The sequence below is a fragment of the Triturus cristatus genome, chromosome 10 (genome assembly GCF_964204655.1).
Source record: "Triturus cristatus chromosome 10, aTriCri1.1, whole genome shotgun sequence".
Lineage (NCBI taxonomy): Eukaryota > Metazoa > Chordata > Amphibia > Caudata > Salamandridae > Triturus > Triturus cristatus.
The window spans coordinates 1,005,991,513-1,006,018,687 of NC_140593.1; the positions used below are offsets into that span (position 1 = coordinate 1,005,991,513).

A 27,175-nucleotide genomic window follows, 5' to 3' on the forward strand; every position below is an offset into this window, starting at 1 on the left:
TTTTCCTTTGTCATCCATCCTTGATCCGTTTGGATCCCTCCTAATTCAGTCCATTTCCTTATTTCGTCTGGAGTAGCATGTGTCTGTATGTCAATTACGTCAAGAGCGGGATCCTTAACCATCATGCAATGTGTTGGTGTCGGGACTATTGTCTTTGTCATGTCGGATGTTTGAGTTTGAGCAGTCTGTTTAGCTGTTCTGTCAGCTAGATCATTGCCTTGAGAAATGATATCAGTAACTTTCGTATGAGCTTTACATTTCATAATTGATATTGCAGTGGGTAGATGTATTGCATCTAATAAGGCATGAATGAGGGGTCCGTGCTGAATGTGGGCACCGTGAGAAGTTAAATAACCTCTCTCTCGCCACAGCACGCCGAAGTCATGTACAACTCCGAATGCATAACGTGAATCAGTGTATATGTTGACTTTTTTATTTGTGGCTTGAATACAGGCTTGTGTCAGAGCGATGAGCTCTGCTGCTTGAGCGGACAAGGTATTTATACAATTTGTTTCAATGATTTCAGCGTCTGTTGTGACTGCATAAGCGGCCACTAACTCTCCTGTACCTGTTCTCATACATGAACCATCTACATACAACGTCAGGTCTGGGTCTGATAATGGAACGTCTGTTAAATCTTGTCTGGGTTTCGTCGTGATAGTGATAACTTCAATACAATCATGTGCAAGTGGGTCTGTTCCGTTTACTGGTAACAGTGTGACAGGATTCAATGTACTACAACGTCTGATTTCTATATGTGGCTGAAACAATGTTAATTCGTAACCGGTGAGTCGTGCTATAGTCAAGTGTTGTGTTTGTGTGCGGTTCAAAAGAACCTCTACTGCATGTGGTACTTGTACTGTCAATGGATGTCCTAATACTATGGCATCGCTTTGTCTGATTGCTAAAGCTGTTGCTGCCACTGATTTTAGGCATGCAGGCAAAGCCTGAGCTACGGGATCTAGTGTACTAGAAAAATAAGCACATGGTTTGTGTGATCCTGCTTGTTCCTGTGTGAGTACAGACAAGGCAGTACCTTCGCGTTCTGTAACAAAGAGTGTAAACTGTTTATTGTAACATGGTGTTGCTAGGACAGGTGCTTGACATAAAGCTTTCTTTAAACTTTCAAAAACGTGTGTATGTTCCTGAGTCCAAGGGAGGACAGTCGATGTGGCTGCCTCCTGTGTTGTCAATTGAATGAGTGGTTTTGCTAGAAATGCATACTGAGGGATCCACTGCCTACAATATGAAGTGAGGCCTATGAAAGCCCGCACCTCCTTTTGTGTCTTGGGTATTGGCATATTTGCAATTAGCTGGATGCGATCTGGTGTAAGCTGCCTTCCCTCCTTGGACAGCGAGTGACCAAGGTAAACAACTCGCTGGACACAGAATTGCAGCTTAGAAGGGGACACCTTGTGCCCCTTTTCGGCCAAAAATTGTAATACCGTCAGTGATGCTTTCTCACATTCAGGTTCGTTTCTAGCGGTGATCAGCAGATCATCGACATATTGAAGCAGGGCAGTGTTGACTGGCATGTGGATACTGTCAAGTTCTCGTTTCAGTGCTTGGCTATAGATGCTGGGGCTTTCTGTAAATCCTTGAGGTGCGCGTGTGAATTTAAAGCTACGTCCATTTAAACTAAATCCGAACAAGTATTGGCTTTCCGGATCTATTGGGACGCTGAAAAAGGCATTCTTGAGATCAATTACAGTAAAGAATGTTGCTTCGGAATCAATAGTTGTCAGTAATGACGAGATATCTGGGACCACAGGGAATTGTGGCACAATGCATTTGTTCAATTCGCGCAGATCAATAACCAATCGATATACTGGCGGGGCCTTTGGATCTGTTCATTTAAGAATCGGAATTATCGGGGAATTACATACATTGGAGTCTGTTTCCACAACCACTCCTTGGACAATGAGCTCGTCAATAATTTGCAGTAAAGCCACTACAGCATCTGGTGGTAACTTGTATTGTCGCATTCGTGGTAGTACCACTCCTGCCTTTAGTGTAACTCGATATGGTGTAATATTCATGCAACCCACATCAGTAGGGCCTTGTGCCCATAAATGTGTAGGTAAAGTCTGCAGTCGGGGATCCATGTCTCGAGACACATAGTGACCTTTGAAATCACGTAAAAACAATCTTACTCCTTCCGGAGAACAACATATTATAGCTCCTAGAGCTTTCAGTGTTTTTATACCTACCAGGTTTTCTGGACATGATTTTGTAAGCAATAAATCTGTAGTTCGGGTTAAGGGTCCTATCGTAAGTGGAAGAGGCTGTGATACTTCATTAACAATAGGTTTTCCTGAAAAACCAAGGGAAATATTCTGTGAGCCTGAGAGGGGTGCCCCTGGAACTTCACTACGTTTTATAGTTGTTCGACTTGCCCCTGTATCAAGTAAAATTTTTCTATCTTGGCCTAATAGTTCACTATGTACATAAGGTCCTTCTTGGTCTACAGGGACCTCGATAAGGGGTAAGTCAACTTCCCTCTCTAGGCTGGTTCATGCGTATCGTTGATAATCAGGATAGTCATACTGTGCGGTCTGGTACAGCTGTCGTGTCGTGGTTTGTGTGGCAGCAACAGGCAGCGCTGGTGCAGCTGGCACAAACTGTATAGACTGTTGTGGAGCTGGCATGGCCTGTGCATGCTGCGGAGCTCCTTGTTCATTCTGATCCTGTCTAGGTGGCCGTGGTCTTTCTTGTGTTTTACCTGTGGCGATATTACGCTTCAAGACTGGGCAATCGTGTATGTAATGACCTGGTTGTTTACAATAGTTGCATGTCCCTTTTACAGGTCCTGCTGAATCACCGGACTGTGTCATACCCTTTTTATGACCTTCAGCTGGAACTGTCTGGGAGACTAGCATTTTCATTTTTGTGTCTTTCATGCGTTTCTGTTCATGTTCTTGTTCCTCTCTAATTCTATTGTAATGATACTGTAACATTTGAGATGGGGTATTACCTTGCCAGGTACTCTCGAATTTTAATACTCTATTCTTCACCTGGGGCAAGGAATTTTCAACTAATTTTGTCACAAACAGATGTGGGTATGACTCGCTACTTGCTTTTATACCACTATTTATACCAAAACATTTTTCGAATCGGGCATAGAAATCACTAGTGTCTTCATCTTGCTTTTGTTTACAGGCTGAGATTGCACCCCAGTCTTCCTTTTTCGTGGTTAATAAACGTGGCAGTACCTGTACTAGTAAACCTGGTAGTGCTTTAGTTTTATCCCCAAGCCCCGAACCTGGACCTCGGGCCCTTTCTTCATTTTCTAATGCTGTCCAGTCTATCTTTTGGTCTCCCACCTCCCACTCTTTTTCCTTGAGTTTTTCATAAATGCCAGCAGGCATTAATACCTTTAATATTGTCATAATGTCGGGATAGGTATACTCTCCCATGAGTAACATGTCTTTAATTTCTCGGTGAAAACCCGCTGGGTCTTTGTCATGACTGGGTACCACTTTCTTCATTTCTAACAATTCTATTTTCGATATGGGCGTATATACATATACACGTTTAAACTGATTGTCCTCGCCCTTTATTGGGTGTACTTCTCGTAAGGGATTCTGTCTGTCCATGTAATACGTCGTTCTTTCCTTGATGGGCAGTGAGACATGTTCTGGGCATACGAAAAGAATGTACTGCTTTCTTGATTCTAGTATTTCTCTAATTAACTTAGTACCTGAACCTCTCCATCTATTCGTGAGTAATTCAGTCAATATATCAGGTAACGGACCAGGATCGGAATGTTGACTTTGATAAAGTATAAGAAGTTGTTGAATCATATAAATCCCAGCTAAACGCTGTTCATCTGGGGTGAGGTTCAAAAATGTGTGTGCTACTGTATCATCACCATATTTTCCGGGACTGTCAACCCAATGAACGGCTGACCTGGCTAATTCTTGTTCATCCATAGAATCGAGTAAATGATAACCCCTTCGTTCTCGGAGTAATTTGTCAGCGGCTTGGAACGAATGCTCGGGGGACCTTGGATTTATTATAGGTGTTTGGAAATTCCTGTTATTATCTGGACATATCGGACGGTTCGGGTCAGTGAAACATCTAGTACTATTACAAGATCTTCCTCTACCTACATAGGCTATGGTTTCTGACTGTCCTGTGGGCAGTCCTGATCCTTCCTCCTCCTCATTTTGTTCAAACTGGTCTACCGCTAATCTCTCTTCGTGTAGGCGTTCTATTTCTTTACGGATCTTTCGGCACATGGCTATTATACATTTTTGCCTATCATGTCTCCCTTCTGATATATTCTGGCTCCATCTGGTAAGGGTTTGCATTATTTCCGGATCTACCCCCGGTCGGTCTTGATTTCTGATTACACAATTTATGAGGAAACGTAACAGTTCCCCCTGTATCTCCACTTTCTGGTATTCCATAGCTCTGTTAATACATTCAGAATCTCGCCCTGTTTGGACAAAATGTTATATATTATCTAGATGCATAGTCATTCCTGGTAGCTTTCCTAAATACCCCGCAGCTCGTCTGATACGTAATGATACCAGGATCATTTCGTCCTCTTTTCCGGGCACAGGGTCATATCTACAATCTACAAGAAGTTCCTTAAGCGTGCGGGAATTTATGAGTTTGGGGGTACGTGGATGTGCTGATTCTTGAAAAGTAAGTTTATTTATTCTGGGTGGCGTAGAAAAAATGTTGGTAGCACCTCCGGTAGCCCCGTCTGGGGTATCGGGCGTGAAAGGATTCGTTGAACGCGATACAGCAACTATAGGTGTGGACACAGCTGTAGAAGCAGCTGTAGGAACAGATGTGGAAACAGATGTGCTTGCCGGAACTTGTGTCAGAATTTGATGCTGTAGGGATACAGATACAGGAACTTGGCGTTGAACCTCCCCGGCAGACGGTCTATGTGGGGCGGGGTTAGCATACTCGGGAGCTGCTTCATCTAAATATGAGGAAAGAAAAACATCTTCTGCTGTTCTAGGATGCCCCTTAGGATGCATTTTTATTGGGAACAATGGGGGTGGCAAGTCTTTTGGTATCTCCGGAGTAGCCTTAGGTAATCCCTCGGCCAGAAGGGGATACATACCATTCATAAGGGCATTTCTTTGTCTGTCTACTTGTTCTGATTTCACTCGTGTACCTTCTTCAATTAATAGATTTTCTCGGACTTTATTTGAATTTTCCTTACTCCTCTCTTCCTGTCTACGTGCTTTTTCTGTACGTCTATACGATTCTTTACGCCATAATTCAATGGCGTCTTTCTGTGATTGTCTAGCTTTCCTTTTCCATAATTCTTCCTCTACTTTCATGATGCAATCTGCATCCCAGGTCCCAGCTGCGGGCCACCTCTGACTTTCTGATAATTCCTTAGTGTAGTCTACCCATAGATCAAGAAATAATATGGCATCTAGGCCATGTTTATGATACATGAAGTACCCTGGAGTGTCCCTAGGAGGAATGGGAACAGCTTCTTCGAGTACCCCTTTTCTAGTTGTGATCTGTCTTAGTTTCGAAAAGAGCGGCATATTGAGAACTGATCTGATACTTGGTCTTGAACAAACTTAATACAATAAACACAATAATGAACAGTCATTCACACCACAATATGCAGGACGTATTAACACATTTAACATTTAACGTTTAAATGAGCAACAATGATGATGACGATCTAAGAAAACTTAATCACAAGACATAATCCTCGGCATTAACTGAATTATTCTGAATTTATATACTTGATATACTAGATATACTGCTAAACAGTACAGATACACTGCTACAACAGTGCAGACCGGATTTGTGTACCCAAACCCGTCTGGACCGGCACAACTTATGTGCACGCCAGAACGCCTCCCCAGTAATGGTACTCACCGGGTAGCTCGGAACGGAAGGCCTCGGAACGGAACTGAACTGAACTGGACTGGACTTGACTCGAAAACTTCGGAAACTTCGGAACATCGGAAACCTCGGAACTTCGGAAATTCGGAACTTGGTGGGCCTCTGTATACCTCGGATCTTGCTCTCTCAGCTAGGCTCTGGTCGGGATACTTCGCACTTCTCACCGCCTCGTCTGGGTGTTGATCGCAGCCTCAGTCGCCCCCGCTTGACCGGAGGGAGATACAGGAAATCCTGCTGGTACGCGTTGTTGTCCGTCCAGCTGTGGCAGGAGACCGGGCCTGCAACGCACCGCCGGCGCGTGAGATGAGAAAGTGTCCCTGTTCGGGCGCCATTCATGTGGTAAATAATTTAATTACCGGGACTTAATTTGATACAGAAAAATAATAAAGATAGCTCAGTAAAATAAGAGGCAAAATCCGTGATATTAGAGGTTCGGAATGGGCTTTATTCCAATGGACGATTCGAATCGTTGACTCCAGGTTCCATCACCACGGAGGTTCAGGAAGTGAAGTACATACTTTATTGATAAGTAATCACTTTTATACAATAGGCATTACAGTGAAGCAAATGCAGGAGGCGTAGCAATTGATAGTAGAGATAGAACATACATGCGTAGCAAAAGTGGGCGTAACTGGGTGTAACTAAAGAACGTCATCAGGTATGATGTCATACTGGGGTGGTTCCATGAAAGAATTTCGCAATGTCAGCAGAAATACTTGGCAGAAATGCGCGCGCAGCAGCATGACGTATGATTGACGTGCGACTAGGGGGTGAAGGGGATTTGACATTTAACTCTACATGTGGCGACAGATGTCTGGAGGGTCAAGTCAACCTTATCCCAAATCATATCTAACATCCTATGTTTAAAGAACTACGTTATCCAAAAGAGAGGTCTCTTAGAGTAGAATCTTATTCTATACTGACTATACTGACTGTTAGTGCGTGTACAAGCGTCTAAGTGTCTACACTAGATGCGAGGGCAGAAGTCTTCCATAATAATAGGGCTATGAATTACTTGCATAAAGACAGAGAAGCCGGGCCTTTGCTCGGTAGCTGGAAGAATGTTTACTTAAACTACTAGACAGGAATGCATTGGGCAGGGAGCGGAGCAGATAATTTCGAAGGTGAAATACAGTTTTTGGCAGGCAACAAGCTGATGTCAGGCACCGTGAGCCGCGCAGGGAATGAGACAAAGTTCATGGTCACAGATGCAGGCTCAGACTGGAGCTCTCAGAGGCAGAAGGCAGGAAAAGCTTGATGACAGAATCAGGGCCTACTCGCCTGGACTGTGAAATGGCATAAGTGAACCATATAAAGCCGGTGGCCTTTCGTACTTAGGAATGGAATATCCGGCCCATTCATGGCGGATCTGAAAGAGGACATGTTAACGGTGGACGCACATGTATTTGCGTCTTCATAACTGGAACTGGAGGGAACATACATGTATTTGTGATTTATACATGAAACCGTTGGGGTCCAAGATAGGGGACATAACTGATCATAAAAATCCATATTTCCACAAAGTGTGGGACAGGCAGTGCTCCGAGTCAGATGGCTTATTCATCAAAGCTTCTGATCCGCTGTCAGAAACCGACTAAAGAGAATCGAGCATGATGACAGATTTTGATTTTAACTATTCCCCAAATCGCTTCCCAGTGTAATGTTTTGTTGAGCGCAGTTGAATAAGCAAGGTGGTTTAGGCTAGATTTCCAAGTAGCTTCGGTCATCGGTCAGACATCATGGTGAGGTTAACAGTCTTGACTCATGAGCAGGAACCCTTCCTGAGGGATCAACAGGCTAGATAGCTTTCCAATCACTGCTGAGAAACAGCTCCAAGTCATGAAATCATTTAATTGGATAAACCTATGTGGAGTGGTCATGAGACAGTGAAAAGGCAAACATAAAAAAAACGTAGATGAGAGTGAGACAGAAATAGATCTGATGTAGGGTATTTCTGGAGACTTCCCATGGTCCTTTATCTATTGCTAATGTTCTTACCTGATTGCTTCACTTATTGATTCTGCTTTGGATAATTATTCTGACATTTGTTTATCATAGAGGAGGGGATAAAGATGCAGAAGGGAAGTTTAGAGAGTAATTCATGAGAGTAACCAGTCTTGTCCACCACGGGATGCAGGATGGGAAAAGATTAGGCTGCTGGTGGGTTTAGGTCTCATGTTATCAGTCATGTATTACACTTTCTCTATATATTATCAGTAGTGCGTAGCATGCAGGACCTTTTTTTATATGAAATCTATCTTCATGTGCGGTCATAAAATTAGGAATAAAGAAGAGATTTTCATAATTCTTAGTATGCAAACGAGAATACAATTTGCCTCACACAATATTAGACAATTATAAATTTGTGGTCGTTTATCATTATTCCCTGCTTTAGGAACTTCCCCATGGCAAGCAGTCTGACGACTCTCACTATTAGAACAACCACAGAGTACACTCATGCAGGTTGCTCTTTCACTGGTACAACCGCTAGTGGCTCCACTCAATGTTACCTCAATGAAAGCTTCTACTTCCACAAGAACTCATTGCATCTCAGCAAATAGAAACTCTTTTCTTTGATTTGGGACAACTGTATGTGCAAGGAGGTCTTTGACAACTTTTAGCCCAATAATTGATTGCGCATCTCCACTACCAGCAAAGCAAAGGGGGTCCATTGGCAGAAAGTGTACGGCTATCAGAACATCCGGAATGCATTAATTCATTTTTATGGTCTTGCTTGACAGCACAGCTGTAGCCATGCAATTTTGTGAGGACCACGAGAAAGGGGCCTTGGCTCCGCCCATATGTTGGGAGCCAGGAGTTCATGTTTTGACTGAGCAGAGGTTGTGTGCTTCCACAAAAAAGTGCCTGCCCAGCACACAGCTTTGATCATTTATTTTATTAATCCAGCTGCCTGAGTTTGAACTTTTAGGGGCACACACACAACAGTGTAAAGCTATTCAAATGTCTTAGGTAACTAGAACATTTATGATGTTTTTCTCTGGCAGCAGTACAGAAGGGAGTAAGGCAGTCATTAACCTACATAGATATTATGGTCTGGCTTGAAAGTTCAATTGTCACCTGACATTTCAACCTTAACCAATATTATTCTACAGTTCTTTGCTTCCACACAAATACATATCCATTCCATGCTATTTACTTGTAATGCTCCACAATTCCATACAACATTCCTTTAAAGTCAGACCTATTGGCATTGTCAATGCTTGTGTAATTGTGCAATCATGGGGACTGCAGCAAAGTACCTAATGATGTTCACATTACTCTTTGTTGAGGAGGATAATGTCTCAATCAGCATAGCAAACTCTATCTAAAACGAGCAGGAATCCACCAAAACCTTTCAGCCAGCTCTATAATTAATTTGTAATAACATGTCAGTTTGGATTGGAGGCTGAAAACCCATAGGAGCAGATGGCTGAAAAATTGTATGTTTATCTGCTTGCAATAAAACAAGCTGGGTGGCCATGATTGGGTAAAGTCTAATGATATATTATGGCAAAAAAAGTTGCGGGCCGGGAAGGCACAGCTGGACCCATGAAGGGCCCACGCTTAAACCCTTCCCGAGGGTGGGACCTCCAGGACACGGAAGGCAGCAAGCCCGGGAATAATCGCAGCAAGCCAGAGAAATTGGAAGCAGGCGATTGAGTGGCATGGTTCTAACCCCCTAATCAGAAGGAAGTTGGAAAAGAAGGTTAAAAGGGCAGGGTGCAAAACCCTGGGCATAACTTGACCGCTCCAAGTTGGCCCACCCACCCAAACCAGATTGTGCGCATTGCAGCTGCCAAAGAGGCCAAGGAGAAAGCCCACTGAGATAGCCAAAAAAGAACAATAGGCTAGGAAGAGGAGCTGCTCAAACAGTGTCCTTGGATGCCTTAAGGCAGGGGCACTGGGAGCATGTGAATGGCCAGGAAAGGGTCAGCAGCAGGCAGATACAGCACTTGCAGCCTGGGCAGGGCCTGATGGCCACCCACTTAGCTCTCTGTAGCAAGGGAAGCCTAGAGGCCTTGGATGATGGATACTTGCTAATGGGCCATATATCAGGGGCCTGTGTAGGAAGTGCTGTAATGGTGATTGCGGACCAATTAATCAGACTGTTTGATAAAGATGACAGATGTGATGAAGTATTGAAATCATGGAGCGTACGAATGACCCTAAAAATGCAATGTTTATGTTCCACGTTTGTGAATAAACTGTGGCTGTTATGCATCAACAGTGGCTCAACTTGTGTTTACTGAGATGGGAGAAAAAGGGTGCAATAAGAAGGTCGGAGGGACTTGTGGTTATTCGCACGTCTGAGAGGAGTTCAATTTGAGATGTTTCACTTCTCTAAGCAAAATAGCAATTTGTTTATTAGAGCACTTCACATACACTGGAATACATGCATTTTAAGGGCCTTTATTAGTAATTTGTTGCCATCCGAAGGCTGCTAACTTTGCCACCTAGTGCAAGTGCCTGTCGTTCACTAGGCAGAAGGCAATGCACTCAAAAGATCACGAGGGAGGGAATCACAAGGACATATGTCCTACATTCTGCTCTCTCCAAATTCCATTTTCAGAAGGCCTAACACAATGGGGCAGGAAATCTGATCAGAGGCCATATCATAAAAATGTGTGCACAGGTGAAGAAAAGTGCTGTTTCCATGAAATATCTCTCAGAGCATCATGTGCCTTCACCGACTTGGTAAGTTTAGTGCATGAGGCACGAGGCAGCAGAGTTTAGAAACACAGGGGGCTTCCTCTGATCCACCATAGTAAGGCCTCTTGACGTACAGCAATGCAAAGCAGCACAAAGCAGTTTTGGTGCTGGGAAAACAGCATCTTTACAGACCAGAACACATTTTTTTTCTTTTATTAAAGAAGAGCCATTCCAAGATGCCCACCATATACGCCAACATCTTGACACATCTGTTTGCATGCAGAACACATGCATGTACATATTGGTGCACCAGCTGACATTTTGGCATTTTTAATTCTCTTTTCTAAAAAGGCGGAGGTCCATTTTAGACCAGTAAATACAAAAAAATATAGTGCATGGCAGCTCAAAAAACAGGAAGGTAGCGCGGTCCAGCTGGTAGGCCCTAGTAAAATAAGCATTGGCATAGCCAATAGGTCTCGCCTTTGGGACCTTATAAGTGTTTAGCCATGCAGCACATTATCACCCACCGGGCAGATTTCTGTAATGGAACTTGTACTTATGTAAAGTGCTTTGATACCTTCATTGGCGCTACATAATGCAAAAAATAAAAAGGAATGAAAGGAGAAGTGCTTGCAGATTTTTGAGGTGGGGGAGCGAAAAGATGCACTCTGTAGAGTTACGCTGTGCCTACCTACTGTAGATGTTTGGTTTTTCTCCACAACAGTTAGGGTAAAATGCTGACTGCTAACGTTCTTCTATTTTGTTTAACCAGAAGCATTATCATCCGGTCAACAAATGGTTAAGCATCACAATGTAGCTATTTACTGAAACCCCACGAGGATCGTTCCCTTCCTCTCCAAGACATGAGTGGTCTTTAAGGACCTTTAACTACTGTAGAAGCTGCTTGTTGCCTTCCAGGATAGGCTTGTTGGCCAAGGCCCGCTCATTAGATGGTGTGACGATTCCGCTGAAAAGTAAGATGTCACCATAATTGATTTCGTTTCTGTTCCTTTGTGTTTTAGAGAAAATAAAAGCGCACTCTTGTGGAGGTGGGGTGGAGGAGACGCGCCTTCTAATGAAAGCGGCAAGGTCTAGAAATGAAACCTGACCAAAAACAGATGGCAGCCTGCGCGCTGCCGCTGCTGGCTTCTATTATATAATGTCAGTACCAAATCAGTACCAAATCAGAAAGCGAGCACAGTATAGAAAATCAGTAGCTGAATTGAAAGGAGGCAAAAGTGAGTTATCCCAGTGTGCAAGTGAAGGCGGGGCTGGAGTATGCTGCATCTTGCCGCCGAGAAACAGATGTTTATTGCCAACCAAATGAATGTTAATTAGTCCGTTGGTCTCTAGTAGGATGAAAGGCTGAGCAGACGCGCTGGGGTTCGAACCTGCGGTTGTGAGGTCTAACATAAGACTAATAGGGTGCTTGCCTTAAAAGTTAAGATTGCATTATATAATGCCAGTACCAAATCAGAAAGCAAGCACAGTAGAGAAAATCAGGAGCCGAATTGAAAGGAGGCGAAAGTGAGTTATCCCAGTCTGCTAGTGAAGGCGGGCTGGAGTATGCTGCATCTTGGTGCAGAGTAACAGATGTTTATTGCCAACCAAATGAATGTTAGTTAGTCCGTCGGCCTCTAGTAGGATGAAAGGCTGAGCAGACGTACTGTGGTTTGAACCTGCGGTTGTGAGGTCAAACATAAGATTAATAGGGTGCTTGCCTTAAAGTTAAGATTGCATTATATAATGCCAGTACCAAATCAGAAAGCGAGCACAGTAGAGAAAATCAGGAGCCGTGTGTGTAAGCAGAGGCCTCGCTACCTCTGCCTCGGCCACCACTGTCAAAACTCGATTCTGCTGCTTTCCTCCTTCTACAAGTCAACAGCAATGGGCCGAGAATGACAGCGAATGCACAATTTTCTCATTGCAAACAGAGCATTGGCAGGGCTGTGCGTGTGGCATGTGAAGGAAGGGTTGGTTAAAAAGAATGGCGAGAGAGAGAAGCGGGGGCGAGTGAGCACGGCAGCGCGGCGAACGCGCTAATTAAAAACAGATGGTGACATGACCCCGAACAGATGGCGCCCCTGCTCGTAACAGCAAGCCTTACGCCGTGGGTGTATACATTTCCAGGGAAAGGTGGGACATGCACCCGCCTTTGCCCAATTGTGTGCTGTCTTTTTAGAAAGATGCACGCAAAGCCCAATAGAAAAAATGCTAAAAAAAAAAAAACACACGCACAAGCGTGTGAAAAGTCCAGAGTCAATCCAAGAGGTCGTTTTCCTAGAGCAACGCATGCGCACTGCGCTAGGCTTGACCTAAAAAATTGAAAATGGGCAGCAGAAGGGAAGCATAGAAACGAGGAAGGAGGAGTAAATAGAGAGCATGTGGAAGTAGAAGGTAAAACAAGAAACAGAATTGGAGACCAAAGAAAAATATGCCCCTCGCATGGGGTGTTGAAAGCCAAAGAAAAAGAGTCATAAGCAGTGGAAGGATGCAACTCATCAAATCCGAACACTGTGAGATTGAAATGCTCCTGGGTGAGACAAACACAAGAATAGGGGGAAAAGCTGTTGAATCAAGAGAGGATAACTGCGATAAATAATTAAGCCAATTAGGAGCTAGAGACTAGACCTAAAGACCAGCACATTATATATTTAGTAGAAGAAACAATAGGTCTTGAAACAGAGAGCTAAAGCTGTGTGTAGCTTTGTCGTCAAAAGTACAAGCATGGGCTATTTATCTGGTAAAATTAAAAGTGTTTTAGTGTTCTTTAATCATTAGTTTTTCTCTTCTGGCAACACTTAACTATAACGTCAATTTAACCTTTGTTTTTTCAGTGAACTTTTGTTTCTTTTAATGTAAGGGAAGACCTAATTAGTATACCTAACTATAATGTAATTTAAGAGAAACACTTATTACCATACCTAACTATAACATCACTTTAATAATTTTTGTGTGTGTGAATTTCTGGGGATTTTCGATCATATTCTGTCAACTCATCTACTGCTCAGGGCTTTCAACCATGTGCAGTGAGGGTTTGGCCAAAGGCCCTGGCCTCTGGCCATATTCTGCACCTAATCCCCCCACACAGGTGGCCATCCCCCTACCGCACACAGTCTTTGGCCGTGTGCTGCGGGTGGCTAACTGCCAGGATGGGGTCTAAGCACTGCAGCCAACACCATGCTTGTGGCTAACCCCCTGCTGTGCATGCTATTCAGCCGTGCACAGCAGGGGGTTAAACACAGGCGGGGCCTCTATGTGTCCTGCTGTTGCCGAGACTGCAGATTTGTCTGTCGATGTTTTGAGATGAGTGATAATGTGCTAATATTTAAATTGTGTTTTATGCAACACTGTGTATTGAAGGTCAGATTTTAAATGCAAAGTGCATTGTAAGGAAATCGAAGACATGCATTCTAAAATGTGCTTTTCTTTTGTAGGACTTTGGCACTATAGTGTATGCTAAACAAGACATTCTTAAAGAAAGAAAATAACATGCAATATGGGACAGCACAACCTTTTGCTGACAGGGTTCTGCATTTACGATATTTATTTTCACACACTGGGGAAAATTCATTGCTAGATGTTTGCATTAACGATGGGCCTTTAAGGGTGACCTTGTCAAGTGTGATGATTAATGCTCTCAGGACAGCAGTCTTTGTGAGAGCAGCACTGTCCTGAAATATGTTTTTTTTCACCAGCAAACAGCAAAAAAAGGGAACTGCTGTGTTAACTATTCATTTACGTTTTTATTTGTTTAGATAAGTTAAATATCCTGCAAATGAATTCAGCGCTGCGATTTATAGAAATTTACTCGAAATAATTCAGTTAAACCTCTTGCTTTTAAATATGAGTTGTGAAACCAATGGCAAACATTCATTACGAAGCCATACCTATGTAATATATAGATTTAAATATATATGACTTTTCTGGGAGACATTTTCATTGATATGTGCATTGCCTGGAAAGTGCTATAAAGCATTTGCACTGGCAGGTCCATGCAAAAACGCAATTCTGTGCCAGTTCCTCATCCCAAATGCAAAGGTTGGTATAACATTTCAGTGAACCAGTGAATTTGTAGCAAGCCAAAAATCATGGTGTAACCAATGCGATGGAGCTCCTGAATTTGGGCAGACTTGTAGCACGCGCCAGCTCCTTGCCCTAAAAGTGTCATACCTGTCTTTAAAGAATCTTCTGAATCCAAATGCCACCAACTTCAGGACAGCCTCGAACACGAACACAATGGTGAAAACATAATTGCAGTACTTCAGGGCTTCTTCCAGGGACTGCAGAAAGGGTCAGAAATGAGAAGGAAAGCAGTGAGGAGGAACCGAAGGCAAAACCCTGTTCATACTCATTAACAAAATCTACATCGCATAAGGCGTGCATGGGTAACTGCGTTTCCTATTGTATTCATTGACAAAATGATATTAATTGTTCTACATACGAGTTGATATGCTTTGCACCCGCCGTCCTGGGTTTTGTTTTAATATCCAACCAGGCATCAATTCACTATCCGTGCTCCGAGCATGTCTGCTGGACCTTTATGCGCTCTGAGTCCCCCCCTTTTTACGATATGTTGAATCGCCTTTGTTTGAATAAAAGTTCGGTTTGAACAATTTGCTGTGGAGTGCTGCTTCAAAGCTTGGAGGCTTTTTTGGTGAAGATATATATATATATATATATATATATATATATATATATATATATATATATATATATATATATATATATATATATATATATATATATATATATATATATATATATATATATATATATATATATACAGTTAGATAGATAGATAGATAGATAGATAGATAGATAGATAGATAGATAGATATAGATATACAGATATATAGATCAAATCACTATCACCATCACCTTCCCTGCTCATAAATGTTCTTTGCATGATTAAGTGTTGTTGTATTTCGGCTATTTTCACAGAATTGCTCAAAGAGTATGTGCCAGTCTGTCTGTGTCTCAGGGTGTTTTTGTGTTGCTCTGCCCATCGGTATATTTATGTAAATTGTTTCTGGACAGTCCCAGAGAGCTAGACTGTGATTCCAAAGTTCTCTAAGATTACTGTTAAACAGCTAGCGGTTGAGGACACGGTTGCAGGTTTGTGATTTTATGATATTATGCATCAGTTTATGTCCTTGTTCTGTAGCATGTGTTGTATATGACATTGTCATTGCCGGCCACCATAAAAGCCTTGTGAAGTCTAGAGTTTCTATCAAGTTCTCCTGGACGCCTAAGTTCAGGAGCGAGCGGACACCCGTTGTTCGCTGTTGTTTCTCTTGTCTATCTCTTACAGGCTTTTTTCTTTTGCTACACCATGAAGCTTTCTGAGTTAGGAATGGGTGATCTAAAAAAGTGGGTTTTTGATTTTACCCATAGTCAAAGCGGTTTCGGGTGCTGTGATGGACTGGAGGAAGGCAATCTTATTGATAAGAGCCTGTGACAGTGAAGTGTCTGTTTCCTTTTGATTTACAGCTGTTTTTGGGGGTTGTTTTAGAAGGTGAGGGTGTCTATATGGGTAACAAGTGATTTCTTCCTGTAGATGGTGAGGTACTGAGCATTCCATGCCCTTGCCAGTGAGGCACAGGGATCTAAAGTTGATAGTGACTTAATTGGGCAGCCAGATTAGGTTTCTGAGATAGGTTTGACTGACTGTTGCTTTCTGAGCACAACTGGCAGGTATACAGCTGCAGTCAACTTTTTATTTGGTTTACAAAAAATGTGAAGGTAAATTCAATGCACTTGATATCAATCCAATATCTTACTGTAATACATCAAACAAAGTACCCCTTTCATACCATATAAGGTTATTGCAAGTCACTGAGGACTTTGATGGCCATACAGAGGAATGAGACCTAAAGTTTCAACAAAGTTTTAATGGAGAATGATGGGACTTACTATTGTTTCCAAATCGATCTGGTGACAAATCAGCAGTCTTTTGATGAGATTTTTAACCTCTCACCATACTGCTTACCCCTATAGAACAGCTATGGACCTAGCATCTTCTTCTGTCCTTGATTGAACAAGCAGACAGTGCAGCTGGAGAAAAGTCAGTTCACGGTGAGTCCAATGCGAATCCAGTTCTGCTCCCATTTACCACCAGCTCTGAGCAGAAGCTAAATGGAAATGGTGCCTATGTAGTGAGTCTGGGAGGAGGGTAGGCTGTGGGAAGGCAGAAGAGGGCATTGCATGCACCCCTATGCAGAAGCAAAAGGCAGGCATGGGTCCGGGCTGTGCTTGTGACAAAGTCCTTGCTTGTCTGGTAAAACCAGAACCAGTGTCCTCTCACAGGCTAAATTCGGGTACCAGAACACTATACTTCTCATGAGGAGGCCCAAAATTTTTACACTTTTGGACATTTTTTTTAACACAGACTTTATTGAGTTTTTAAAGAAAAATCAGTACAGAGCAATATCATATATTTGTATAACAATTAGTATATAGTATAGATAGTATCATTACAATCAACAGCTTGCACATATTATAAAAAAGAGATCACTAATCTAGGTGTCTGCATCTGAATGCATGAGAGTCAAGAAAAAACATTGAACATAAAACTTATTGACATATAATGTCTTACTTTTAGTTCGCATGGCGAGGCATACAATCTCTGCCAAGGCAGCAGTTGGAAATCTGCTTTATTTATGGCTGGGTTACCAGGGCAGAGGAGTCTTTTTTCACGAAAGTGTCTGTAGCCACTTAAGGAGAAGCCATTTTGAAGTGCACTTTTGATAGAAAAAGCCCACCAATGTCCAACAATGCTGGTGAAAATTCTGCCAGAATATGTGACCACTCTGCCCCCCCCCCCCCCCCGGAGAGTCAGGGTATCCATAAACTGCCCAGATATGTTTTTTGTAACTTCAGGACTCAAAGACAGAGTCCCTGAGTCCTATAATGGCAGTAGCAACATTTTTCTCTGAATTTCAGCCAGCCGAACAGTGTTTTCAGGACTGCGGTGGAACCTAAATGGTTGGCAGGAGAAATAGCTCCCATGGCCAATAAGAGGGTCCTATTTTTTTTTTAACTTTTCTGTACCGTAGGACTCCTGCGGAACCAATCATCTAGAAATGCCAACTTTTTAGCATCCTCATGACCACCCCGAGCACATCTTTAAATGCAAATTTCTCGAAAAAGGCTTAACGGACTTGCAACACATAATTATAAGTATGCTTATTGCGTAAAATTCTAACTTTGTACCATATTTTTCTTAATCCTTTCTTGGAAAGTTTGTGCAGATTCAACAAACACTATCAAAGTTATTAGCAAAATAAAAAATGCTCTTCCTATAGAAACTCTAACCTAACTATAACTATGCAGTGGCGGCCACCACTATGTAACTGTGTAATATATGTATGTTGCAACTTGATATTCACCAATAGACTACAGCCTACAGAGGAGTAATGGGATTGTCCATTTCCTGCTGGCTTTGAGTATGCCCAGTGATTTATTTTTACCCCAATAACACATCATTTAGAGAAAGTGCACTAATAAACACATATTCACCTATTCAAATTCCAGTTTATCACTAAAGTACATCACAATTGACATGAAAAAACACAGTTTACTGGCTCACGGATTTACACAGAGAAACAACTCTATATCTAAATAAATATATATGTATATATATATATATATATATATATATATATATATATATATATATATATATATATATATTCATAATGGGTAACTATGTCATATGGGGCTATATTGCCATCGAGCAGTCACGCAATGATTTAAAATTTACAAACCATAAGGACAAAGGCCGAGTGGTAAATTAGTGTAAATCACAGTTAGACCTAGTTTGCGTGAAATATAACCTATGAAACCACTGGCAACATTTCCAATGTGATAAAACACACACACACACACACACATATATATTACTGCGTAGAAATAGATTTGAGCAACACTTTTACTTACCTGCAGAAATTGCTATTATGAAAAGTACTTACCCAATGACGAAGATCTTGGTATTAAATACATCTGAAAAACGTATTTTTCTAAATTGGTCTTGAGTTTTTATATATGTGTGTGTGTGTGTATATATATATGTGTGTATACATATATATATAGATATATGATATATGTGTATATATATGTATATATCTATATATATAATAGCGGGCACTAAGCCCGATCATCCCTGGATGTAATTGTACACGGAAAATAAATTTTGCACTGCGCACCGCAACACTGTAGTGGTCTTTCGATTTCCTGTGGAGACTTGAGGAGGTCCATGCCAGAAGCCCCTGTTAGATGAGTTAGCAGGGCAGGAACGCTGTTATTATATCTATATCCATATATAGATATATATATCTATATATCTATATATATTTCCTCATTTATTTGTAGGAGAACAATAGGAATAGCAAGCAATAAATCATCATTTAAACGTGTGCCTTATTTCCCTGTATTTTGCTTCTCTCCAGCCATGTGCTTACGTCTGCTAAATTTTCTGCTTCCAGCCAGTTATCAGGTGTGCCACCGCGCGCCCTCCCGTAGCTGCACCATAATGGCTGACTCAGGTAGCAGGCACATTTCTGCGTGACAAGGAAACATTTTCTGCATTTAAGGGCGTTGCAAATCGGCCTTCCTACGCCGTGCGCTTCTAAACTACAGTTTATCCTGTGCTTTGGTTCTTCCTGAGAGCTTACTCATTCCAATGATGTCATTTCCAGATGGCGCTATTCGGGCCTTAGAAACGGTTTAATTGAAATATTTCCATGCTTCTTTCAACAACAACACATATTTAAAAAAATATTGGGGCATATTCTCAAGGACTTATCGGCAAGTTATTTGTAGTTTCCCGCAGCCAAAGTGGCAATAAATTTATCTCCCTATTTAGAAGCTGGTGCTAACAGCCGATATCCAGTTTTCCTGCGATAGCAGCCGCAAAAAACATCGCCACAGATGACACCGGCAACTAACGCTAATGAGATGCAGAGTAGGTGTTCCCGTGCAAAAAGCCGCGACAACACCACTTCGCAACATTCTCAACGACCAGCCAGATCAGCGATAAGATCTCAAAACATGCGATAAGGCGCGTTAGCAGCAGGGATTTAACTCCTGCTCTTTCCTGGTGTTAAGTCAGACGACAACCTGCACCATGAAAAGGGAGCCCAGCCTAGAGCCACAACTGAAGAACAACAGATGCCATGGAGCTACTACTCATGCAGCTCGGAGTCCCAAGAGGGCCATAACACCCACCGCCAACCCCCCCCCGGATCACCCACCCCCCGGACTACCACAGAGGCAGCGCAGACAAAGACAGCGGACCTTCAGAAAACGCACCAGGCTCACAGACTTAACACCAGAGGATGTCATTGCCCACTACAGGCTCAAAAGGAAAACCATCCTACGCATCCTGACAATCCTTGCCCACAGGCTGATGGTACCAACACAGCGGACAACCAACATCCCTCTGCAGACAAAGCTGCTGGCTGTGCTGCACCTATTGGCCTCTGGGACCTTCCAACCAACAACTGTCAGAGTCGGAGGAGTCTCACAGCCAGCCCTATCCAAGTTCCTCACATCTGTCTTGGATGCCATCATCAGCTTGGTACCCTAGTACCTTCACTTCCCACACAATGCGCAGGAACAGCTGGAGACCAAGCAAGGCTTCTATGCCATAGCTGGATTCCCACACATGTTGGGGGCAATCGACTGCACACATGTACTCCTCGTGCCCCCTGTCGCCACGGCACACAATTACCGCAACAGGAAGCACAGCATTCCATCAATGTGCAGGCAATAGTGGACCACCTGGGACTCTTCACCAATGTCGTCGCCAACTACCCAGGCAGTGTGCATGATTCCTTCATCTTCCGACAGTCCATCATCAACCAGCGCTTTGAGACTGGCACTTATGGGAATGCATTGCTCGTTGGTAAGTACCAAATGAACACACCACACGCACCTCAACTCCACAATCATGCAACTCACAACTCTGGGAATGCACACGTTACAAACTCACATACAAGAACGCCAAACAACATGCCCACCTACCAGACACGACAGCACAACTCACTGTGGTAACCTGGGTTAGCCATGTATACAAGCCATCAACGGCATGGCACCTCAGCCACACAATAGCAGAATGTGGGGAGAGGTGGGAACCAGGCATGTGTGAAGGAGGCAAGTAACACATGAATGAGAATGTACACAATGCCAAGTGTGGCGTGGATGTGCTGGCCAGACTGCAGTATGCAGACCACAGACATGCCCATGTTGACATATACTGCTGTTGTTTGGAGTGTAGTGGACAGTGGACGCAACCATGTTACCCCAGGCAGTGGGAAGATCGCAGAAATGTAGCTTGTTACGTCCCCCCCTGTAAGCCTGAGCGGAGTATGCCAGGCCAGTGCAGGGGTGTGAATAAAAAGCCCTTTGCTCTGGGCGTGGTTCTCTTCCGGAATGGCCAACGTGTCTGCCAGGGCGGTGCCTCCCAGCCCACCATGAGGCCAACACCGTGAGCGGCGGTGCCTGCGATCATGTGCGCCTGCTGCACCCCAGGCCGCAGGTCCCCAGACCCGTCTTGGCCGCCCCTGCGTAACCAGGCCACACCGCTCACCTGCTGACACCAGCGTGTGTCAAAGAGGGCCCACCACGTGCCTGTGCAAGCTCCAAGCCCGAGGTCCGCGTCCTTGTCAGCTTCCTCAGACTATCACGGCCTCCGAGACACAGGCCCCCAGCACTCCTTTCTCGTTGACGTACTCCACCGGCCTACACTACGGTCATGTAGGTCACACATTTGGAACTGAGTCTTGATTATACAATGGCAGAGTACATATTTTATGGCAGAGTTTAAATCACTGTACTCCCTTCGATGTGGTGCCACCAACTCTGTGCATAGCATTCCAATGACAAATGGCTGTCGCTGCCTCCAGCCTACACTGCGGTCAAGTAGGTCACATATTTGGAACTGAGCCGTAATTTATGTATGGCAGAGTTTATATCATTGTACAGGCCTCATCGCAGACTGCATCCCCTTCCAACTCTGGTGCCACTAACTCTGTGCATCACTAGCCAACGACACATGGCTGTGTGCCCCTGCTGACCGCTGCCACCGGCCTACACTGTGGTCAAGTATGTCACACATTTGGAACTGAGTCTTGATTTCTTCGTGGCAGAGTTTATATCATTGTACAGTCCTCATCGGAGACTGCTTCACCTTACAGCTCTTGTGCTACTAACTCTGTGCCCCGAATTCTTGGACACTCTCTGGTTGACCTTTGGTGGCATCTGAGTATATGGCCTGGGGGTTGTCTTCATCATCATGTAGCTGATACTGACTTGGTGTTAAGAATGAGTCTGTAGCATTCATCGCCTCCATATTGCCTGTTTCTGCTTGGTTCTGCCCTCTGCATCATGCCCTGGAAGAACACCTTCCACAGTCCCCCGAAACACTCCGCGACATTCACCTTGGACATCGGCGAGGACCCGCTCAGCTTTCGTGGCCCTATCTCAGTGCACCGCAAGTCAACGTCCAGTGGCGGTGTGCCTGTGCCGGCCGCACTGCATCCGGGGCCACTAACTCTGTGCAGCTCAAGTCATGGACCCTTGCTGTTTGAACTTTGAACTTCTGATTGTCTGATCACTGTTGTAGTTGTTGCCAGCACCAACCTCTCCCTGAGGGCTGACTTACACTCACCCCACACCCATCCAGCACAGGCGTCACTGGACATGTGACCCTGGCAATAAAAGGGGCCAGGCGCACATGCCCATAGCCAGTTCCACAAACTATCTAAGTGTGTCAGTGTGGTCATTATGTATGCATGAGGTCCCCGGGCCCTACAACATAACATTGTGCTGTGTACAGCGGATGCAACCATGTCACCTCAGGCAGTGGGGTAGACCTGGGACATGTAGCTGTGTCGTACCCCCCTGTAAGCGTAAGCAGAGTGGACTGGTGTACGACAGTCCAGCGTAGGGGTGTGGTTCATCAACCCGGGACTCTGGGTGTGGTTACGTTTTGGCCTTGCCAAGACAGTAACTAATGCGTGTGTCTCTGTTGTAGTGTCGGTGCAACCCATCCTGCAATTGAGAATGTAGCATGCCCCCGGAGTGCGGGCTCGGCCGAAGGGGTAAATGAGGGAGCGCAAGCCTGCTCGGGGTCCGGGATCATACATGCCAACTGTTGTGTGTGTCGCTATTACCGCAGCATAAGCCAAAGGTCTACCCTCAACCGCATCGCAAGTTCAGCCAGCCATGAACTCTACATCTGTGTCCGCCCCATCCTTACCATAGGCCTACATACACGTGGCCACCCACCTTCAACGCACAACATCACAGTATCGTTTTCAGGCTTGTGGACATGCGTAGTGCACCAGGTATGCCCACACATGGGTCCAGGACTCACTGTGCCACTGGAATCAAGCTATCCTGGCTGAAGAGAGGTGAAAACCCCAAACCGGTCCTAGGATGCTTGTTTCCGGTCCAGGGAGGACCTGGCTTGGCAGTTCGGGCTGGACTGTTCCCATGAGGCACAGGGTCAAGACTGATTTGCATATGGCCAGGTCTAAACTGGGGTGGCATGGTGAGCAAAAGAATGATGGATTTAACCCAGATCTCTTGACTGGGGATGAATGTTTTGATTTGGACTGCATTCCGTCCATCAATTGTGTGTCTTTTGCTTTCTCGCCCTAAGTGCACTAGGTATGCCCAGACATGGGTCCTGGGCTCACTGTGCTACTGGAATCAAGCTATCCTGGCTGAAGAGGGGTGAAACCCTGAAACCGGTCCTAGGATGCTTGTTTCCGGTCCAGGGAGGACCTGGCTTGGCAGTTCGGGCTGGACTGTTCCCATGAGGCACAGGGTCAAGACTGATTTGCATATGGCCAGGTCTAAACTGGGGTGGCATGGAAAGCAAAATAATGATGGATTTAACCCAGATCTCTTGACTGGGGGTGAATGTTTTGATTTGTTCTGCATTCCGTCCATCAATTGTGTGTCTTTTGCTTTCTCACCCTAAGTGCACCAGGTATGCCCAGACATGCATGGGTCCTGGGCTCACTGTGCCACTGGAATCAAGCTATCCTGGCTGTAGAGGGGTGAAACCCCAAAACCGGTCCTAGGATGCATGTTTCTGGTCCAGGGAGGACCTGGCTTGGCAGTCCGGTCTGGACTGTTCCCATGAGGCACAGGGTCAAGACTGATTTGGATATGGCCAGGTCTAAACTGGGGTGGCATGGTGAGCAAAAGAATGATGGATTTAACCCAGATCTCTTGACTGGGGGTGAATGTTTTGATTTGTTCTTCATTCCGTCCATCAATTTTGTGTCTTTTGTTGACATGTGCAGACAGGCATGACAATGGTGTGTCGTAGGTGTGCAAGTGATGCAACCACACTGCGCACAAAAGTAAATAGGTTCGGGGGAGGGAGGAGCAGCAGTGAGGCTACGTAATATACCTTGATGCCGCTTATTTGCTACAAGCAGTACATGTCAAACAGGAATCACTGAGTCACCCACCAATGAACCAGTGAGCCTACCAACACATCATGCAGAACCAATTATTGAGTCATGCCTCTCTGCACTATCACCGGCGACCAAGGATATGGACTCTGCTCTTGGATGATAACACCTCTCCGAGCCCCGAAAACACAGGCCCAGAGGCAGTACAGTGCGACCCACAAATACACCAGGGGCATTGTGGAACGCACATTTGGCGTGTTAAAGTCACGTTTCAGGTGCCTGGACATCACCGGTGGAAGGCTCCTGTACAGCCCAGACATCGTGTGCAAGATGATTGTTGCATGTTGTGTGTTGCACAACATATGTGTACGCACCAATGCCCCATGCCTAGAAGTGCCAGATGCACCGGACGATGATGAGGAAGCTGTGGCAGGTGGACCTTACCCCACTGCAGCTGCAGCAGGAATACCCCGTAGGAACACCATCATTGATAATTTCTTCACATGAGCACGTCACATTGTCACAGTCCTTAGCAATCATGGGACAGTACAAAATTACCACAGGCACAGCATGTGCAAATAAATGCATTCCAACACACATTCCCTGAGTGCATGTCACTCCTCTGTACAAGCACATCACTCTGACAAGTGTAAGTGCAACATGTAGTGCTAACAATCTCGAAAATTGAGAATAGGTGTTGGGTGTGTCACCTCTGTACAGAGAGGCTGTTTGGGGTGTCACGTATTCGAAATGCCATTTCTGTGTGTCAAAGATAGTACGAAATCCCACTCATCAGCGTTTCACATGTGTCTCAAATAATTACATATGGGGTGTCATTTGTGACCTACAATTGACAACAGGGCTTCTTTTGGGGTCAGATATGTACTACCATGGTGCAGGGATGCACCCTATGACCAAAGACCACAACATGAGCAACATGGACGTAAAGGGGAATCACTGCCCCTACATTCGTCCATACTTTCATACTTGATTAATCATGGACATGACAAATCTGTGTGTTTTGGAATGTATTATTCATGTTCAGAGGAGTGCTGAAGCTGTCTTAGTACTCGGCCATGCAGACAACACTTTACAATGTTGCCCCGTGGAGGGCCAGCCAGAGTCCTTCAAGGATTGACAAGTTACTCGGAAGGGAAAGAGTCCAGTCCGCAGGCTGATTGCTGTTCCATTGTTTTGCAAAGAATATATGGCAGTCCATGTCGAGGTGCAAGGTTAGTGTCGCTAAGTGTATCAGGGGACACTGGAAGGTGTTATTCCAGGGCATGATGCAGAGGGCAGAACCAAGCAGAAAGAAGCCATATGGCAGAGATGAATGCTACTGCTTCCTACTTACCACTAAGGCAGATTCATCCTCATCTTCGGCCTCTGATGTTTCATGTGCCTCACATGTGGGTGGTGGTGTTTGGTATGCAGCACTGTGTGACACTGACACATCAGGGGCCGGAAATGTGGATGTAGAAGTAGTAGCAGCATTCATCTGCGCAATGCCTTGTGGCATCACTACCATGATGAGGATCTGCAGGGCATGGAAGATCCCATCTACAGCTTTCTCGTGTGCAGCCGTGGTAGCCATTCTTTGCGCCTTCATCCGCTCCATGTTCTCCATGACCCTCCTCATGGTACCCAAATCACGGATGATATCACTGTAGCCACTATGACTGGACAGTTGTTGTCTCCGAGTCATGACTCCAGCAACGCCAGCCATGGATTGTTGGAGGGCATAGGGCAGACTGAGGGTGTCCGTTAGGGAGTGTAAGTGGTCCCTGATGGGACTTAGACACCCACGCATGGCATCTAGTTTGGCTGCCATGAGTTCGAACCCCACCCACATCTGTTCAGCCAGCCCCCTCTGGCAGTCTAACACACGGCGTTGGAACGCCATGTGTTCTTCGGTGAGGTGCTGGGAGCCAGACGTGGTGGTGGGTGCTTCCTGCTGTGTGGTCTGTGCAGGGGGTGGGCTCACCTCGATGGTGCTGGGCTGACCTGCTACTGGAGGCGGGGTGCGGAGGGTGCCCGTGAACCATTGGAGTTCGTCTAGGTCGATGTCCTGGGGGTCGGCTCCATCATCACTGACATGATGTAGGGTCTGCTCTGCAGGAGGTGTTAATTGTTCCTCTGCAATGTAAAGGGGAGATGCAGTTTCACAGTGTGTTCCATGTATGTTGACGCATTGGCGAAGTTTAAATACAGACTGCATGACAATGTACATTGTGACTGTTTGTGAGGAGATGCCTATTTGATGCGGGACAGAGGAGATTTGTACTACATCAGGGATGTGAGGTTGTACTCGTACCTTGTCATCTCACAGTTTCCTGCTATGCCAGATGTGATTGGCCATTTTGTATACACTAGCGGCACCAGTTGTATCCTGTGTTATGTTGTGAAAGTGTTGCAGTTTGTACCACATCGTTGACAATGTTGAGGTGCTCTTATTCTTATGTGTGTGTGCTGCATTGTGGGTGAGTCGCCCCTGCAGTTCTGATTTGGCGGCCCCTTATCCCTTTCAGGCACAGTGTGCCTTTGATATCTGTGCTTCTACAGTGCTGAGAAGTTGCAGACTTGGGTGAATCGGGCTCTTGGTCGAGTTGTGACTCTTGGGCATGGTTTGTCCGCAGATGTGTTGTGGACATCAGGGGTTGTTTGTGCACATGGATGTGTCAGAGTGTGACCTGCTCCTTTACGGATGTGGTCCACACTCAGCCACCTCAGTGTTGTTGCGTGCACAATGTCATGATGACTGGCCTGCAGCCATGCTAATCATCATGTAGTGTCACTTGCATTGTCAGTGTGGCTCACAAATACGCATCTTTGCTGGGTTTCGCATGTGTGCATGTGTTGTTGGTGAGTTTGGTGATGTGTGGGATGGGACCCCTTTGGGGACATGGGGTACGGGGGCCTGACTTGGTGTTTGTATGTGTGCTGCAGTGTGCCACGGGGATCAGGGACATAATCCGGAGTCATTGTGGGTGTGCAGTGTACTCTACTTAATTGTGCATGTGTGCCATTGTGCCCATCTCCCCCCGTCCCCCCAGTCCCTGGACGGTACTCACCCTGTTGATGTTGTGTCAGGTCATGTTGAGCAGTGTCCGAATCCCCAACTCCTGGCACCGTATCCCGACTGATGACTGTGGCCACCATTTTCTCCTTGTCATCCAGCTCCTGGTGTGCCGCTGGACCCC

At 44.9% G+C, this 27,175-nt stretch overlaps 1 protein-coding gene across 1 annotated transcript in view; it reads right to left on the bottom strand.

Moving 5' to 3' along the window:
- Nucleotides 1-27,175, bottom strand: part of CACNA1H (calcium voltage-gated channel subunit alpha1 H) — a 1,553,446-nt gene that overhangs the window by 160,681 nt on the left and 1,365,590 nt on the right. Inside the window, exon 27 of the mRNA XM_085629001.1 lies at nt 14,716-14,825. Coding sequence (XP_085485127.1) covers nt 14,716-14,825 — 110 coding nt within the window. The remainder of the gene's footprint in view (nt 1-14,715; nt 14,826-27,175) is intronic.